The sequence below is a fragment of the Stigmatopora argus genome, chromosome 14 (genome assembly GCF_051989625.1).
Source record: "Stigmatopora argus isolate UIUO_Sarg chromosome 14, RoL_Sarg_1.0, whole genome shotgun sequence".
Classification (NCBI taxonomy): Eukaryota; Metazoa; Chordata; class Actinopteri; order Syngnathiformes; family Syngnathidae; genus Stigmatopora; species Stigmatopora argus.
Window position 1 is genome coordinate 11461991 of NC_135400.1, and position 16402 is coordinate 11478392.

The 16402-nt window shown below is 41.7% G+C and overlaps 2 protein-coding genes and 1 long non-coding RNA gene across 4 annotated transcripts in view; 1 reads left to right on the forward strand and 2 right to left on the reverse strand.

Annotated features, from left to right (window-relative positions):
- Positions 1-8725, reverse strand: part of srcin1a (SRC kinase signaling inhibitor 1a) — a 68200-nt gene extending 59475 nt beyond the window's left edge. For both annotated transcript variants that reach the window (XM_077619278.1, XM_077619277.1), the window contains exon 1: positions 8294-8725. In XM_077619278.1, the coding sequence (XP_077475404.1) occupies positions 8294-8315 (22 nt within the window). In that variant the 5' untranslated portion in view covers positions 8316-8725. The remainder of the gene's footprint in view (positions 1-8293) is intronic.
- Positions 8726-13203: 4478 nt separating this feature from the next.
- Positions 13204-16402, reverse strand: part of LOC144088126 (uncharacterized) — an 18871-nt gene continuing 15672 nt past the window's right edge. The window contains exons 4-5 of the long non-coding RNA XR_013304813.1: positions 14831-14990; positions 13204-13308 (exon numbers count right to left, since the gene is read on the reverse strand). This is a non-coding gene — a long non-coding RNA (uncharacterized LOC144088126). The remainder of the gene's footprint in view (positions 13309-14830; positions 14991-16402) is intronic.
- Positions 14047-16402, forward strand: part of wnt9b (wingless-type MMTV integration site family, member 9B) — a 9603-nt gene continuing 7247 nt past the window's right edge. Inside the window, exons 1-2 of the mRNA XM_077618384.1 lie at positions 14047-14099; positions 15557-15720. Of these exons, the coding sequence (XP_077474510.1) occupies positions 15635-15720 (86 nt within the window). The 5' untranslated portion in view covers positions 14047-14099; positions 15557-15634. The remainder of the gene's footprint in view (positions 14100-15556; positions 15721-16402) is intronic.

Genomic DNA, 16402 nt, shown 5'->3' on the forward strand with positions numbered 1-16402 from the left:
ATGCTTCACGGCTTGGTGAACACTCAACGCATGTAACCCACGTTAGAAAAACGGTCGCCACGGGCCTGACGTGCTTCCAAGGAAGGGGAAGCGACTCTGCCGGGCGGGCCCGACTCATCTGAGGGAAAAATAATCTGCCACTCGCAGACGCACTTCGGGCGACCATCGTCGGATGGTTTTTCTTCATTATTAAAACCCCCGTGACGCGCGATGTGATATCAGGTTGGATATGCTGCTTGATGGGCCAAGTTTGTCACACACGTGTCAGCCACCAAGTCGGTACCGCTTCCTTCGGGTTGTTACTAGGAAACCGGAGCCCACTGGAAATGTGACGAGCAAGCATTAATGTTTTTTCATGAAATAACATTAGCTCTTCATAGGGACATTGACTATTTTTCTGGACAATTTTCATTATGGTATTATACTAGGCGTCTAATAAGAAATAATCTGCCGATTCTGTGTCCTTTATGAGATGAACTTGTGCACATTATAGTCCGAAAAATACAGTCATTGTTTTGGAAGAACCACTACGATTGGATTTCTCGGGAGAACTCATTTAAATAGAACACTTCTTTTAGCTAGCTGTCGGCCGGGTCGTCGTTTCCGCAACCTTTATCGCTCGCCTCTTGGTTCGACGGCGAGGATCTCTGAAGGTCGTCACGCCGCGTTGCTATTCCTTCTACCGGTGCTTGTTGCCGCCCCCTTCGGTGGCTTTTATTCAAACTTCTCGCAAAGGCGTTGGCAGTGGAGCAAGAATAAGCTCATTTCACTGGAAGGCAGACGAACCAGTGGGTGTCTACTACAAAAGCGGGACATTGCGTTTGTTATTCTGCCTTTTGTTGCCACGTCTGTATCCATCTGCCTCCTATCTGATGTGTTCATTTGCGGGGGACATCATGGTTGGGTCTAACTCAAGGGTGTCAGACTCGGGTTGGTTCGCGGGCCGCTTTAACGTCAACTTGATTTCACGTGGGCCGGACCATTTTAGATATAATATTTAGATTTTTTTTTATAAATGGATATAAGGAACTGGATTAAAAGCCTTGAATATTCAGTTTTTTTATAGATCTAAAACAATGTTTATTTTAGCATTTTTTATATATTTTTTTTTAGATTTTACAAAATGATTTTTGAACTAAAAACACAGAAAAAATGATTTAAAAATTACAATTATTGATTTAAAAGGGGGAAAATAAGGAAATGTAATATACATCTATACTCTTCATTTTAATTTGATCCTAAAACAGAAAGTCGACACTCATGATTTACTTTCCCGGGCCACACAAAATGATGCGGTAGGCCAGATTTGGCCCCCGGGCCGCCACTTTGACACATGAGGTCTAACTCATCTTTGTCGTGGAGCCACATGTTAGCTAGGCTTTGTTTCCGGGGGGCCAACCCATTTTAAGATTGTACTTAGGGGACTGTCAATAGCCATGAACTATAAATATATTATCGAATACATGACATATACCAAGATGCAATTCATTAAAACTGGTCGGACCGGCTCATGTTTCAGCACCATGGACAGTGCCGTTAATGGCATAAAGTGGGAGAAGTGGCTCGTGTTTCAGCGCCATTCAAAAGTGTGAATCACTCTCCTGTCACATGATGTTGGTGTTCCCAGTCAATATTTACTTTGTGACTACATTTTACCTCCTGCCAAAAGGAATTTGTTTTTCTTTTGAGATGGCGTCAGTGTAGCAAAATAGCTGAGCTTCAAACACGACTGTGGTTGAAGTAACAACAACAAAATAGGATTCCTGATTATTTTCTCTCATTTTAAAAAGCTTATTATTGTTCTGACATTGGTTCTCCTCACCTGGTCAAGGACAAATACGTATGATTTCTGGCTTTTTTTTTGCTACCTGGCAAAGCAATCGGAGCGTTTTTTCTAAGAGAACAAAGAGCGATGAGGCAAGCGGCGCTTTTGGAGGAAATGAGCTTGGCCAGGTTAGCGAAGCGCTGGCAAGAAGCGCTAATAGTTTTCCCTTTTCCTCTCCCGATGGTTCCCTCCCACGTTCTACCCCTTATCAACTCTGATTTTCATTCCCCAGATGCTCTGGCAGGAATACAAAGCAGGCGGCACAGGCGCCGACGATTCCGAGCGCAGATTAGCCTCCTTCTGTTCCCGACCGGATCCAACTCGGCGTTGCCGTTCTACTACACTTTTATCCCATGGTTGCCTCCTCGCCTCTCGGCTGGCTCGATTCGACATCGCCCGAAATCCCCAAAGTGACGCCAAAAAGAAGCACTTTACAAATGTTCATCTGCCCTTGGGCACAAAGGAATTTACATCATTATTTTGCGTCTTCACGGTGTAAACGTAGCTCGTACGGCAAGCGTCTGTCACCTGATGGTTAACCGCTTGAGGGACACTAGTCACGGTGGTAGTTAGTAAAAGAGGGGAATTGAGATTTAAAAACTCCTGACAGCAATCGACCTCTCCATCCATTTAAAGTGGGCGGGGCTGGCTCATTAAATGGACGTCAATGGCGGCATTTGAATTTACGTCTCTCTATTTTTCTTCCCCGCCACCAATCCCTTTTTTAAAAAAAAATTTCATTTTCTGTTCCAATTACATCCTCGCAAGGCTTGTGGGGGTGCTGGAGCCTATCCCAAGGTAAATATGGGCAAGCTGAACTCATTGCCAGTCAATCATTTTTATATTTAATATTATTTTAACAATATTTGGTGTTTAATATAAATAGTTCTATTAAAAAATATAAATGGAGCCTTCAGTTATGTATTATTTAGAAAGATTTACATCTATACTACCTATTTTCTATTATTATATTTAATATTATTTTAACGATAGTGTTTAATATAAATATTTCTATTAAAAAATATAAATGGAGCCTTCAGTTATGTATTATTTAGAAAGATTTAGATCTATTTTTTTCAGTTTTCTCTTTTTAAATGACATTTTTTTCAAAATTGGACCCTCCTAATATAATTCATTCATTCAATCTAAAATATTTATATTTTTTAGTCCATTGCAAAATACATTCAGGCAACACAAACTACAATTGGATGTCAAATAGGGGACGCAAAATGTCCTCATAAATCGTGCATGAAAGTATTTTGTCAAAATAAAAACCGACATATGCATCAAAACACAACGGATCACTGCTAGCCTAAGAAATCAATAGAAAGGGAGAAAAATTTTAAAAAAATCAGCATCATATCAGTCATATTACCCCAAGAATGGCCAACACAAAGGAGTAGTGAATCAGTCCAGCTCTTCCGGTTGACGGGGCGCAAAATCGCAGGAAAATTTCCCGGCCGGCCGGCTGGGCGGGCGGGCGGCCGCGCCCTCGCCCGACTGCCACAAACTATCAGGGCAACGACTATGAAAAGGTCACTATTTCTTCCTCGCCCCCCCTGAGAGGGAGACGTTCCCTTTTTAGTTCATCCAACGCTCGATACATTTCCGCGCCTCCGCATCGATCGATGGGGTCGCATCCGTCTCCTCGGTCTGATGTGTTAACGACAAAGCCGTGGTGGCGACGACGCCCGTGTGTGGCATTGACATTTTTTTGGGGGGGGAACGGTGCCATGGAGCGTGAGTAAAAGAAGAAATATTCTCTGGTGATTAGATTTTCTTACTTGAGGCTGACAAAAGAATGATCTTCTCTTTTGGTCGGTTCGTGACGTGGAAAAATCATGATGTCAAATGTTCGAAACTAGTGCAAGGGTGACAGATATAGTATATAGACACACACACACACACAATACAGGAAGAGATTTTATATATGTCTAGATGTATAGATGTACTAGATATATATATATTTGTATATATAAGAGGGAGAGAGGCGGCCCTACATTTTTGAGATCAAGGGTTAGATCCCATGTCCCGACCTGCCTGTGGGGAGTTTGCATGCTTCTCTCAGGCCTGCGTGGGTTTTCTCCGGGTACTCCAGGTTCCTCTCCCAAATCCCCAAAACATGCATGCTAGGCACTAAATTGCCCCTAGCTATGATTGGCTGTCTTCTTCCTCGTGCCTTGCGATTGGCTGGCCACCAATTCATCCTGGTACCCGTAGTTAGCCAGGACAGGCTCCAGCACCCCCTGCGATACTTGTGAGGAAAAGAAGTACCATACCTGTCAACCTTGGCCAATTGCTCCCCTTATTAATGATTGCAATTTATTCTCATTATCCTTGTATGACAATAAAAGAAAATTCAATCAATTCAATTCCCCTTATTAAGCGATTTAAAAAGAATATACAAATGCTATGTGGCACATATTTACTCACATAGGGCCCACTTAAGTCTAAAATTTCCCCAAAGTGGACGTAGTGCCCAATCAGTCGGGGTGCCTTTTGTATGCAAGATTCAAGATTCTGTAGATGTTGTTTGACTGTCTGGGTACATTGCTTGCTGACGCGCTATATTTATATAGTGAAAAGGGCGGAAGTGCACATATCATGCTTAAAGCACGACTATATTAGCAGTCGACGATGACTTTTTGTCTGCTACCAGTGATTAGAGCCAAAATGGGTAAAACGAGATCGGTTTTGCAAAAAACGTACAAAAGTTGTTATACGGCGTACACAATTTGAAATAATCAAAAACGCATAAGTTGACAGTACAGAAAATGAATGAAAAATGTTGAAACAAGAGATAAAGATATAGCCATCTGCCCGCCTCCGTTCCACTTATTAGCAACATTAAAAATTCACAGCACTATGACAACTAGACGCCCCGCCATTGGACGTCTATCCCGCTCGATGCCGCCAAACAACGTGTGAACAATCCCATTTCGTCTTCCCAGCCTGCTCTTACAGGGGTCAATTACTCGCCGACACGCCTCACAAAAACACGGGAGCGGACGCCGCCGACGTCTGCTGGAAAGATTACGTCATCGCCAGCCAATCGCCAGGCGCAGCCGGCCGGTCTTTGTGCGCCGGGAGGAGCAGGTGCGTGACGGACGGCCAGTAAACCACGACGCAAACACCCCGGTGTGACTCTAGCCGTGTTGGAAAGCAATCTAAAAAGTGCCGTTTACGCAGGATTAGTCATTTATTTATGCGTGGCGGATAAACACTAGAGTCCAAAGTGCCCACGGGCCCGAGGAGGAGAAAAAAAGCAAACGGGAATAGATAACAACCCCAATGTTTGGCCCTCGAGGAAGTCAAAAGATAACCGATGAAGACGTAAGTAAGCACGCTAGGTTGCCGAACCAATTTGTAATTAAGAGTGCAATAAATTGGAGCGTTAGCAGTAAATCCAATTTTCAGTTGATTTGGAAGGATTGATTAGAACATTAGGTACACCCACATCATGTAACAAGATCCCATATAAAAAAAGCCTATTACAAAAGTAGTCATTCTCAGATTTACGTGACACTTTCAGGGCAGTATTAATTTAACAGGGTGTTTATTAGCCTGGTGCTGTCGGAACACTAAATTAACAATTTAATGAGTATTTGGGATGTTTGTTTCCTTGGGAGCGACAACCTAAACAAGTATTGAACGGTTGCCATTGAGACCAGGGGACGTCCAATCTTTTTGTGTGGCAGTTTCATTTACTAGGAGAGATCATTTCTAAAAATATCTGTAAGGAACTCTGCTCTAAAAACGCTAGCAATGACCAAGTTAGCTAAATGATGACAGTATCTTGGAAAAACCTATCGTTTTTTTTCTCATTCCAAGCGAATAGCCGACTTGTTCTTGCTACAAAGTCATTTTATTCCACAAATCAGTTGGCTTTTGCCCCCCTAACGCTGATCTAAAAGTGTCAGCACGGGCTGGGATAGAGAGATTTAAAATGGAGATGAACACGAAGGTTAGAAGGATCAGTCATCTGTGGACAATGGCATCATCGGCTCCGACGCCAGCCGACGCCAGTTTAACGCTGGCTCGCCTTAAGCTATTCCCGCGCACCAGCCCGGTGGCGTGACGTCTAATGGGCTTACTCGCATTGGCCGCCGAGGCCGGCGGTGAGAAATTCCGCCCGCTCCGACGGCGCGTTGCAGCAGATTAACCGTGTTCAACTAATTGCGCTTAATTGCCACCAGTGGCGATGCTACTCAGATCCATACTACGCTACAATTTGATTTGAAAAAAAAAATAGGTCAAACCCGTCCGGTGGAAGAGAACATTTCAGATGCAATGAAAGATGACAGCAAGCGACTTGAAAATGATAGCAGACCGTATTTCTGACAAATTCATTCAAGCGACAGAGGGGGTTCGGGAAAGTAGATCCTGATTAGTCTTAGCCTGCTAACATGCTACTATAGCATTAGCCTTTCGACTGCGGAATTTCATGTAATCGTGATCATCATCAATTCATAATAATCTAGTGAGAAATTTTGCTCGCATCTTTTTAAATGATGGACGAGAAGAGTGTATCGGTTAGGGTTAGCTACTAGGATCCAAAGTATCGCGATATAATCACCAAACTGATAGATAGATGGTCATATTTCACAAAGTACAGACAAATAGGCTTAAGGACAGTTTTTTCCCCACATCCATCAGGACTCTAAACTTGCGGTAACACGACACACAATCCCTTCTGTGTAATCTTTGCGGTGAGGTAACATGAAAAGACGTTGGGCGGTGATCGGCCTCCTACTGGCTGACTGAAGGTAAGTGAAAGACAGTGAGAGGTAAGTGATCGGCTCGGGGGGTGATGCGATGTATCCATCACAGCAGAATGCCAAATTACGAGTCTGAAATTATCACTTATTTGGGTCTTTTGCCGGGAAAACACACCTTATGGAGAAGCAATACCAATTTCGTCATACGCAGCTGGGTATGATGACAATTAGGCTTTTGTCGAGTCAATGTCCGATTATTACTATTATTATATCCCAACTTCAGGCTGTACATGACAGAATCTGGTCTTTGAACGAATGATTCTGTGACTTGATCTTCCTAAATAAAGTACAGAAGCGACAAAGAAGACACAAAGCTTGAGCGTCATCAAGCATGAAATCAAATAAACTACAGAGTTGAAAAGGTGTAAATATACGCTTAAGTCTGCCGTCACCCGCATGTGACCCGACTAAGCTCCTGAATGAGACCGAAGCTGAGGCGGAATAAAAGATTTTAGGGGCTGTTGAGCAGTTACGAGCTTCCTAAACGATAACCTCATCTCCGCCTCACTCGGCGTTTTAAGGTTCTTTCAATGAAGCCAACTTCCTTCGCTGCCACTCTCCTCTCTTGCAAAAGATTGGTCATCAACTAACGATAAACTCATTTGATCACAAGTATAAGTCAAGTCAAATTCACTACTGTCAATGAATGAATGCACATTCATTTGCATGAATTCCACAGCCAAAAATCTTTGAAATGGAAGGTGGTTAGCTAATCGCAAGTCCACGATTCCACCTGTCGTAGGAATGACAGCAAAAAGATGACCCCGAACACCGTTGAAAAATGATCGTATTAAAAGGAAGACCCAAAGTTTTGTCCTATCGTTTCTCCTCCGAGCTGCACCCTCTGCGACTATCGGCGTCTCCTTATCAAGGCTCCCCGTGACCTTCCATTAGCTTTGTCATTGAAAAACCTGCAGCCTCGCTAAGAATGCGGGACAAACGACAAGGAAAAAGGTACAAAGGCTTCGGCGCTATTGGCGACCATAGACGTCTAATCCTCAAACGAGTTCATAAGCAGTCGACGTCCAATCTGTTTGAACGGAATGCACTCCAGGGACATTCGTTTATTGGCTGTCAACCCTCCACTTCAAATGGATTGGACATCTACTAGCCATAAACTGGTGAGTTTGTTATTAGTAGTAAGTGAGTGAGTATATTTGTCTTTTTTTTTTATTTATTTTCTTTTCAAGCCCTCAAAAGTTTACAATAAATACATCATTAAAAAGCAGATTTTTTTCCACTTGATCACGATCACGGATCAGGGACATCCCTGGCTATCCCTCGACTTCAAACGGATCGCAACATCATCTCGGGAGTTTGTCACTAAACGCCAAGTGGGAGGGCTCGCGGCAAATAACCAACCCTCCCACCTCGCGTGGATCGGACGTCTATCGCCGTCCACGGCGACCAATGAGCGAGAGAATAAGCCGGCAATTACGAGTCTCGGCCAAAGTGCGAGGAAGCTCTCCGGAATAGAGGTCGTCGGACACCAGCGTTAGCACCACCACCTGCTCGCCGTCGACGGCGCTCACCGTCCTTTTCCATCCACCTCTCACCCCGCATCCGGCATGGCTCTCATCAACCCGCCCCAACCCCACCGTCCGTCTCAACAAAGCGGTCGGACGACACAACCCGCGCGCAAAGAATAACAACGAGAAGAAGAAAAAAAAAAGAGAAAGATTTGACATACCTTGGGATGGTGCATTGCCCATGCTGCGTCAAGGAGCACTGCAGCCGTGACACGGATGGCGTTTCCCCTTTCCTGGTCCCCGCCTTCTTTTGTGGCTCCACGTAAAGGTCGCTCCTTCGCCGCTTCCAGTGGCTCCTCTCCCGCTCCCTCGCTCGGATTCCCTTGCCTTCCTTTTTGGCGAGATGGAGCGATCCAGCGCCGGCGCTCCCCGCTTGCGGTGTGTGCGTCTGGCAAAGCGGCACGTGCGTGCGCGCGACCGTGTGCGCCTGTGAGGGTGTGCGTCGGGGAGCGCCCGGGCGGGAGGCAAAGGGAGGCTGTTGGGGGCAAAGAGAGAGAGGGTTTGCTCTTCAGAAACCTTGCGAGAGGGCACATGCCGGTGAAAGGAGACGCCGAACGTAGCTTGGGAAAGGAAGCACAAATGTTGATCAATTCACACCGTCCTCTCTCGCCGCTTCCACATGAAACATTGTGCTTCCTCTCTTAAAGACACAGGCGCTCGTGTACCGGCCGCCGATATTCGGCGGTCGTCGAGCTGGGCGGCGACGACAAAAAAGGTTGCTGCCTTTTGGAAGGTATCGGTTGGCAACCTACTCATTGTTTTGGAATCATTTCCCACCTCCTTAATGACGATGTCTAACCACGAGATGCCTGAATTGATATTTTTTAAATTAATAATGTTCAAAATCATTTGGGGAAGACTAAGTACATGAAAAAAATTGAATAAAAAACTAAAAGAAAAATTCAAGTGGAAAAACAAGTAAAAATGTGAAAATCCTGAATTTCAATAGAAAAAAACATGAGATTTTCTTTAATTGAACAAAAAAAATTACAATCCTTTTTTAAACCTTTAAAATTTTGAAAATATAAAAAGTTAGACAAAGGATAAATTCCTAATTTTTATTTTTAATGTTCTATATATTCATTTTACACTTAATATCTAGGTTATACATTTTATTATTTTTTCTAAATTTTTATTGTTATAATTTTCAGCTGTACATATAATCTTTAATTTTTAAAACTAATTTGATGTAATAATGTATTCCTCCAATGTTTGATGTATATTTGGAGACATTTAGACATAAAAGGCAAGGCTGGAATTTAGCAACTCCCTCAAAAATCTAAACTAGCCACCAGCACCCCTTAATATCACAATTGTTAAATTGTTCTGAACACACCCCTGCGCTGAGATTTGGTTTTGCCCACCACGGTCCCAGTATGACCATTCATAGTGGCAAAGTATAATGAAGAGATGAATGCAAGCCACAATTTAAAATTGAGAAAAGAATGAAAAAAAAGAAAATCTTCTAGGCTTCCTGTCCTAGCACTCCCAAGTCAAACAACAACTTTTTGCAGTGCTGTGTTTTAGCTATCACGCAAACTAGCCAGTCAGCTAGATTCGTGACTCACTCACTGCATTATTTATGCTGGCTACATGCTACACATTTTATTTATTTTTTTAAAAACCATTGCCCATTTAAAAAAAATAAAAAATACAGGATTATCTTTGCCAACAACCCAAAAAGGTACATTTTTGACCAATAATATTTGTACTGTTAACTCAAGTACTGTTATTGGGTATTTGGGATAGTCCTGAATTTATTTATTTATAATTTAAAAATGTATTCTATATTTTCTTTCTATTCAGTGCCATTTAAAGTGTTATTTTTCATGCTGGTTTTTACAGGAGAAAATGTCTAAGTACGACTATAGACGTCCAATTCAACTTGACAAGGATCGAACAATCAGTTAAAGATCTCAACGAATTTAAATCCCTGTGAAACCACGGATTAAGAGAGGAAAATTATTCTTTTATGAAAAATATTGGCAACACGGCCACTGTACGTATCAACGTGTGGCTGGAAATACAAATACGGGAGATAGCTGTTGAAAAAAGGTGGGTGCCTAAGGGAGGCTTGAAATATCCCGTGTGACAACACCGACTAATGATGAACCTACGTGGAGGGTAGCGAAGGCGATGCTGCGGAGGATCGGCATGGCAACGGGCGCGTGGCAGCGCGCGAGAGTGCTCTTGCGAGCAATCAATTGGTTATTATTGCACGATATAATCCGAGCGTGGCAAACGCTGGATCAGCATTTTAAACAAAGAAGGCAATGACACAAAGGCAATTATATGCTTCTGGGAGCTAATAGCGGACGATTGCAGAAATGTCCGCCACGTATGATGAACTTAGGCCATGGATGCGGCCAAATCGAAATTCTTGACTGAGGATTGAGGTCGGAAAGGCGAACCGTTACCCAACAAAAAAAAGGTAAATTACTTAGATTTACAAAATATTCATATTATAGTGTACCGTATTTTCACGACTATAAGGCGCACTTAAGTCTTACATTTTCTCCAAAATAGACAGAGCGCCTTATAATCCAGTGCGCCTTATATATGGAAAAAACTTAGAATGTGTCATTCATTGAGGGTGCGCCTTATAGTCATGAAAATACGGTATATATATATTTTAGGAATGCGCAATATAAAATAAACCTTAATTAAATGTTTAGACTGGACTAAAAATCGAACTCATAATGCTCATAATGACCTGCTATTGGTTCATAGACAGCCAATTTCTCTTTGGTTTTCCTTAGTGTTCCTGTGTGGAGTTTGCATATTCTCCACATGCCTGTGTGGGTTTCCTTCGGGTACTCCGGTTTCTTCCCGCATCCTAAAAACATGCTTGGTAGACTGGTTGAACTACTACGCATGTCAAATTTGTTTAACGTGTATTAAGAGTTTTTGGTATGAAATCACAATTATCTTGTGATTGCAAGTTTTTGGACTGAAACTATATTTTTAGACACATTCCGCAAATCTATATTTCCCCCTAAATTTTTACAGGTGACGCCACATATTTATTACAAGGTTCAAACCGTGTGGGGCGATTGGCAAACAGGATAACCCATAAAAAGTGAATGAGCATCACCTTTTTTTTTGCCCGTTTGTCCGCATACCATTGAAGGTAATAAACGGTGAACGAGGCAAAGGAGAAAGCAAAATGTCAGGAGATGGAAAGATAAAAGCGGATGCGAGCCTATTCATGACGAGAAGGGATGAATAATGGATGCTCACGCTGCGCATCAATTACGCAACGCATACCAGTTTGCCCATCAGGTCCAGCTGCTCAAAGGCAACCCACACTGGTCAGCCGTGCATTAATAGGATGGTCCTATGGTCCTCTTATTTAAATTTGGTGTATGTTTCATTTGCAAGGTATCAAGGATAAATTAGCAGCAATAATCTTTAAGGGCGCAAGTAGAGAGCATTCCCGTGGGTCGTAAGCCGATGCTGTACAAGCAATGAACATATCTCTGTGATAAAACAGGATTCATTTCATAATTAGGTAGCTAACAAGGACGTAGTGTTCTTGAATTTTTAGCTGAGGCGCTTTTTTTATGGGTCTATTTCATGGAATGTGATTTACATGGGCGGATCCACCAGGTCGGCACGGAGCGACAACTGCCCCCCAAATGCCGGACCGTAAATGGTACATTTTTCTCCAATATTTTGCCTTCAAAACTTTGACTTAAAGTTTGGTGCCACTTGAGTTTTTTTCCCCTCGGTCTCATTTTTTGACAAGTTTGAATGACGCCCCAGAACGACTTATCATCCGTAAAATGCGTCAAATTAAAGGGTACACGCAATAAAAGCATTAAAAGCATCATTTATTTCCCAGCATGCATTTCAAATAATATAACTGCCGTGAAATTGCATGCTGTAATGTCGCTTCCGCAGACGCTTTAGTATGCCTGTTTTTTTTCCCCTTTTCTTTTGTGTATGAGTGTGTGTGTGTGTGTGTATTTTTGTGTGTGAGAGAAAGCAATGTCGACCTCCCTGAGGAGTTAAAAAAAAAACAGATATGAACAAACCTTGCATTGGATGCCAATGAAAATGACTATTAAACATTTCAGCCATGTCGTGAAAGCAAAGGGCGGTTGGATTCGGTCCGCTGCCAATCACCTGGTAAGGCCTGTGTTGCCATGGCGACGCGAGAGGCTGGAGAGGACTTGCCTTTATAATGCGATATGGCCACTTGTGGACTCAGTGTTATCGGCGCACGTGCGTGGGTGTCAGGACAGGCACGGTGCTGTGCACCTTCTGTGCTTTCCACAAGCCAAAAAATGTGCAAGTCCCGCCCGGCGCATGTTAGACAACAGCTCACTGGCGCTCGCCTTGATTTACCCTTTCTCGGTCACTCTCCACCATAAATCATTTACTTACACGATTGATTTTAAAATTGGATCATATGGGGAAAGATTCGCAAAGGCTAACCGGAGGGAAAATAACTGTTGTTTTGTATTACATAGTGGCCCTTTGTCACTAGTAATTGTTCACTCATTTCAATATGTACAATTAGACATCCCGTGACAAAAAAATGCTAAATGAGTTAACTACAAATAAATATTGGGTTTTTTTACATTTCAGGTAGAAAAAAAGGCACTATTTTTTGAGTGAAAGTGGAAAAAACTAATTTGGATGTGTATTTATTATTAAGAATGCAAAAGGTGAAAAACTTTCCGTTTCTTAAAACAGAAAAAATACTCATTTTTATATTTTATCTTTTTAATTTAAAAAAATGGAAAAATCTATTTTGGGGGGGAAAAATCATAATAATTCTGTTGCCATTGATCTTTCATGAAGGTCTCCAGATAGATGATTTTTAGTGACGAACAAGTCAAAACTTAGATTTTTTTCAATGTTAATTCAAAGGGCTAATGTGGACTTCCAAGACCATTTTAAATCTGCCTTGAAACGAATATTTGTGACATCTCAAAAAGGTCAAGCGAGGGAAGTGGGGCGTGACGTTGCATATCTTATATATTCCGAGATCAAATTGATCCGGTCAACTACAGACGCACGCTTCAAATGTCAAATGTCATGATTTAGAGGCTGACCACTGTACCTGGGGAAAAGGACCCTCGGAAGCACTTCTTCTTTCCCACTGTGGCTCTTAAAAAATACATAAGGTGCTGTTTCCAAGGTAACAAATCTTTGGAAGAATGGCCACCTGAAATGCAGACGGAAGAGGGTAAGTGGTGAACAAAATAAAATCATTTAGAAAAAACAAGTACAGTACAAAATGTCTACATGTACTTTAGTCTGACTTGCATGGTCAGTCAGCGCAAATAAATTTTAATAATAATAATAATAATAGCCGTATCGTTTTATTTTTACAATTGTGGCCAAAATAATTCTTTTGACATATAAGCCACATTCATTTCAAATGGCAAAATCATTGAAATATTCACGTTTTAAAATCCAATTAATATCATTTAGACAAAATTCAGGAAATTAAGCTGCACAAAAGTTGTACACAATTTTTACTGAAAATGCGCAGATCCAAAAACTTTTGAAAGGCACTTAGAAATAATAATTATACATATTATTGACAAAAACATCAATTTTTCTATTCAAATGGGGGGGGGGGCGACGCGAAATCAACCGCAAGTGACATAAAATGCCCACAAATCAACAGAAAGTGATGCAAAAAATAACCTAAAATCAACAGAAAGTATCCAAAAATGAAGGAAGTGACTGGCTGCCATTGATAACAAACATCATTTAAAATGGCAGGACTGATTGGGAGTACTCCCCTCCTAATCAAATGGATGAGTGACCCCAAAATTAATAGGAAGTGGTCCCCCATCTAACCATCCGACGATCCCACCCCGACCGTGACCCCCCAGTGTTAAATAAAGTTTCTGTTGACAATAAGGAAGTTGATTGCATACAATCGTCGTGTACTTACAGGTGGTGAGAAATATTGGCGTTTTATGCCCTCTGGAGGCTTACTACATAGTAAGTGGAAAATGTCCTAGACAGCTTGTTTTTTTTGTTGGACCCGATTACCCGAGATCGAACTAAAATATTTTCATAACATATTAAAAAAGGGATAAATAAGTCCCGGTTTATTCCTGCATTACTCCTCATGCAAACCGGAGTCAAATGATGAGCAAACATTTGAGTCAGGTGTGTTGGAGGAAGTGCGGTGGCGAAACAAGCTGGATAGCTTGAATCTGGGGACCCCTGGTGGAGAGGAGTGGACACGCATGTGAATGGATTAAAGAGCGCTTCTTAAATCTTTTGTTTTCCCGTGAAAACATTAAAAGCCCATTTCAAGTACGCACAAGACGTATAATAATTGGATATATTTATTTTGCAAAGAAAAATGTTTTGTCAAGTGAGATTTGGTAGTGAAGTATGTGTTTAAACCACTAGATGGAGGGGTATACTTTAAAGTGACATCAAAGTTTTATTTATTCAACTTTTTTTTTTAATTTGGATGGGATTTGAGCAGGTTTACTAGGTCAATATATACTAGCACCCCTGGGATTCACTTTAAATAGATTGCAAATACAAGTGACCAACTTATTTAAATTCACAAAAGAGCTATGATTGGACATTAATGTCAAGTAAACTAGGGCTGGCGTAATTGAATAATTCACTTGAACCATGAATATTACCTTTTTTACCATATCAATTCTTGCGAAGGACAAATTAGCTGCCTAGTGTTGTAGTGGTTCACTCACCTGACTACGGTGTGGGCAGGTATGGATTCGATTCCCGCTGGTGGCAGCATGTGTGTATGGTCGTCTATCTCTTTATGTGCCTTTTGTGTGACTGGCGACCAGTCTAGGGCCGACTGACGTTCATCTGAAGCTGCGATAGGCTCCGGCAACCCCAGCAAACCTTGCATGATGAATGAACGAAAAAGCAGAAATTAGTATAACATGAATAGCTTTAATTATCTAAAAAAAAAAAAGAAAGAAAACCTATACAAATGGGCAAAAATGTCAATATTCTCTTTCTGCATTAAAAAGTGATCCAAGTCAAAGTATTATCATGAATGAACATAAATTTGATTCCATCCCCAAATATGTAGTCCACGCACCTGGCCGGATTTGGCCCTTGGACCGTGGGTTTGAAACCCCCAATTGAGTTCATTGGCTACCGTTAGCTGTGCTGGCAGGGTTAGCATTAAGACAAATGATCCCATAGTTATTTTTGCACTTTTCACCCTGCTATTTTGTCAACAAAATCGACAACGTGTGGTCCTCGGTGGAGGCGCGCAGGTAAACCAGCTCCCCCTGCAGCTGTGTCCACCTGGGTGGCGTTCTCTGTTGGAGGGAGGTTGGGCAGAGCACCTCCACTAATAAACTGGAGAGAGAAAGAGAGAGAGGGAGAGGGAGAGAGAGACCTCACCCTCCTTCTTCTTCCCTCCTCCCTCCTCCCTCCATCCCTCCCCTTGATTAAAGGGGCTTGGCGTCCACCCGGACCGGGACTTTCTCCTCGGGCAGAATCAGCGCGATGAAGAGCAGAACCGAGCCGGCAGCATGCGCTCCAGCCTCCCAAGGACCGCCTGCCTACTGCGCCTGCTTGCATTCTGCGTCCTCCTGTCGCACAGCGCGGCTTACTTTGGGTCAGACCACTTTTCATTATTATGATGTATTTATTTCTTCATTTTTAATGCATGTGACAATTGGCCACAAATGATGTTGGTGTTGAGGGCAGCTTTTTTGCTCTCTCAACTCACCTTGTCGTATATTTTGATTGAGAGCGTGCCATCATTTGCTACTTTTGATGATTTGTACTTGGAATTTTTCTCGTATCTCAAATTTTTCGTATGTTTCAACACTCTTATGTCAAGGTATTACTGGATTGAATTGCGCCTCTTTTTAGTCATCTTACGATATCGAGATGTTTTAAAATGTAAAGGTTGCAAACAAAAATAAAACCTTTCACTTCATTTATTAAGATGGTTGTAAACATCACAATAAATACATAGTTTATAGTTATTTTATTAAAATTTTCAAAGTTAATTTTTTAAAATGACCAAATAACAATACTTTTGGATTTTTGTTTTATTTGAATTATGAATGGATGGGGATTTGAGTTGTATTTTTAATAGGTAGTAATTAAACTCCCTGCTTGTTTTTTATTAAAAACAGCACATATTTTACCAAATCTAATTATTTGAATATTTTTTATTTTATAGATAGAATGTATCAGCTTCAAATGAGTATTCTGTAACCTGAGATATTTCATCATAATAAAATATTAGAAAAGATAATGTTTTACTGATTTTAATCAACAACCAAATC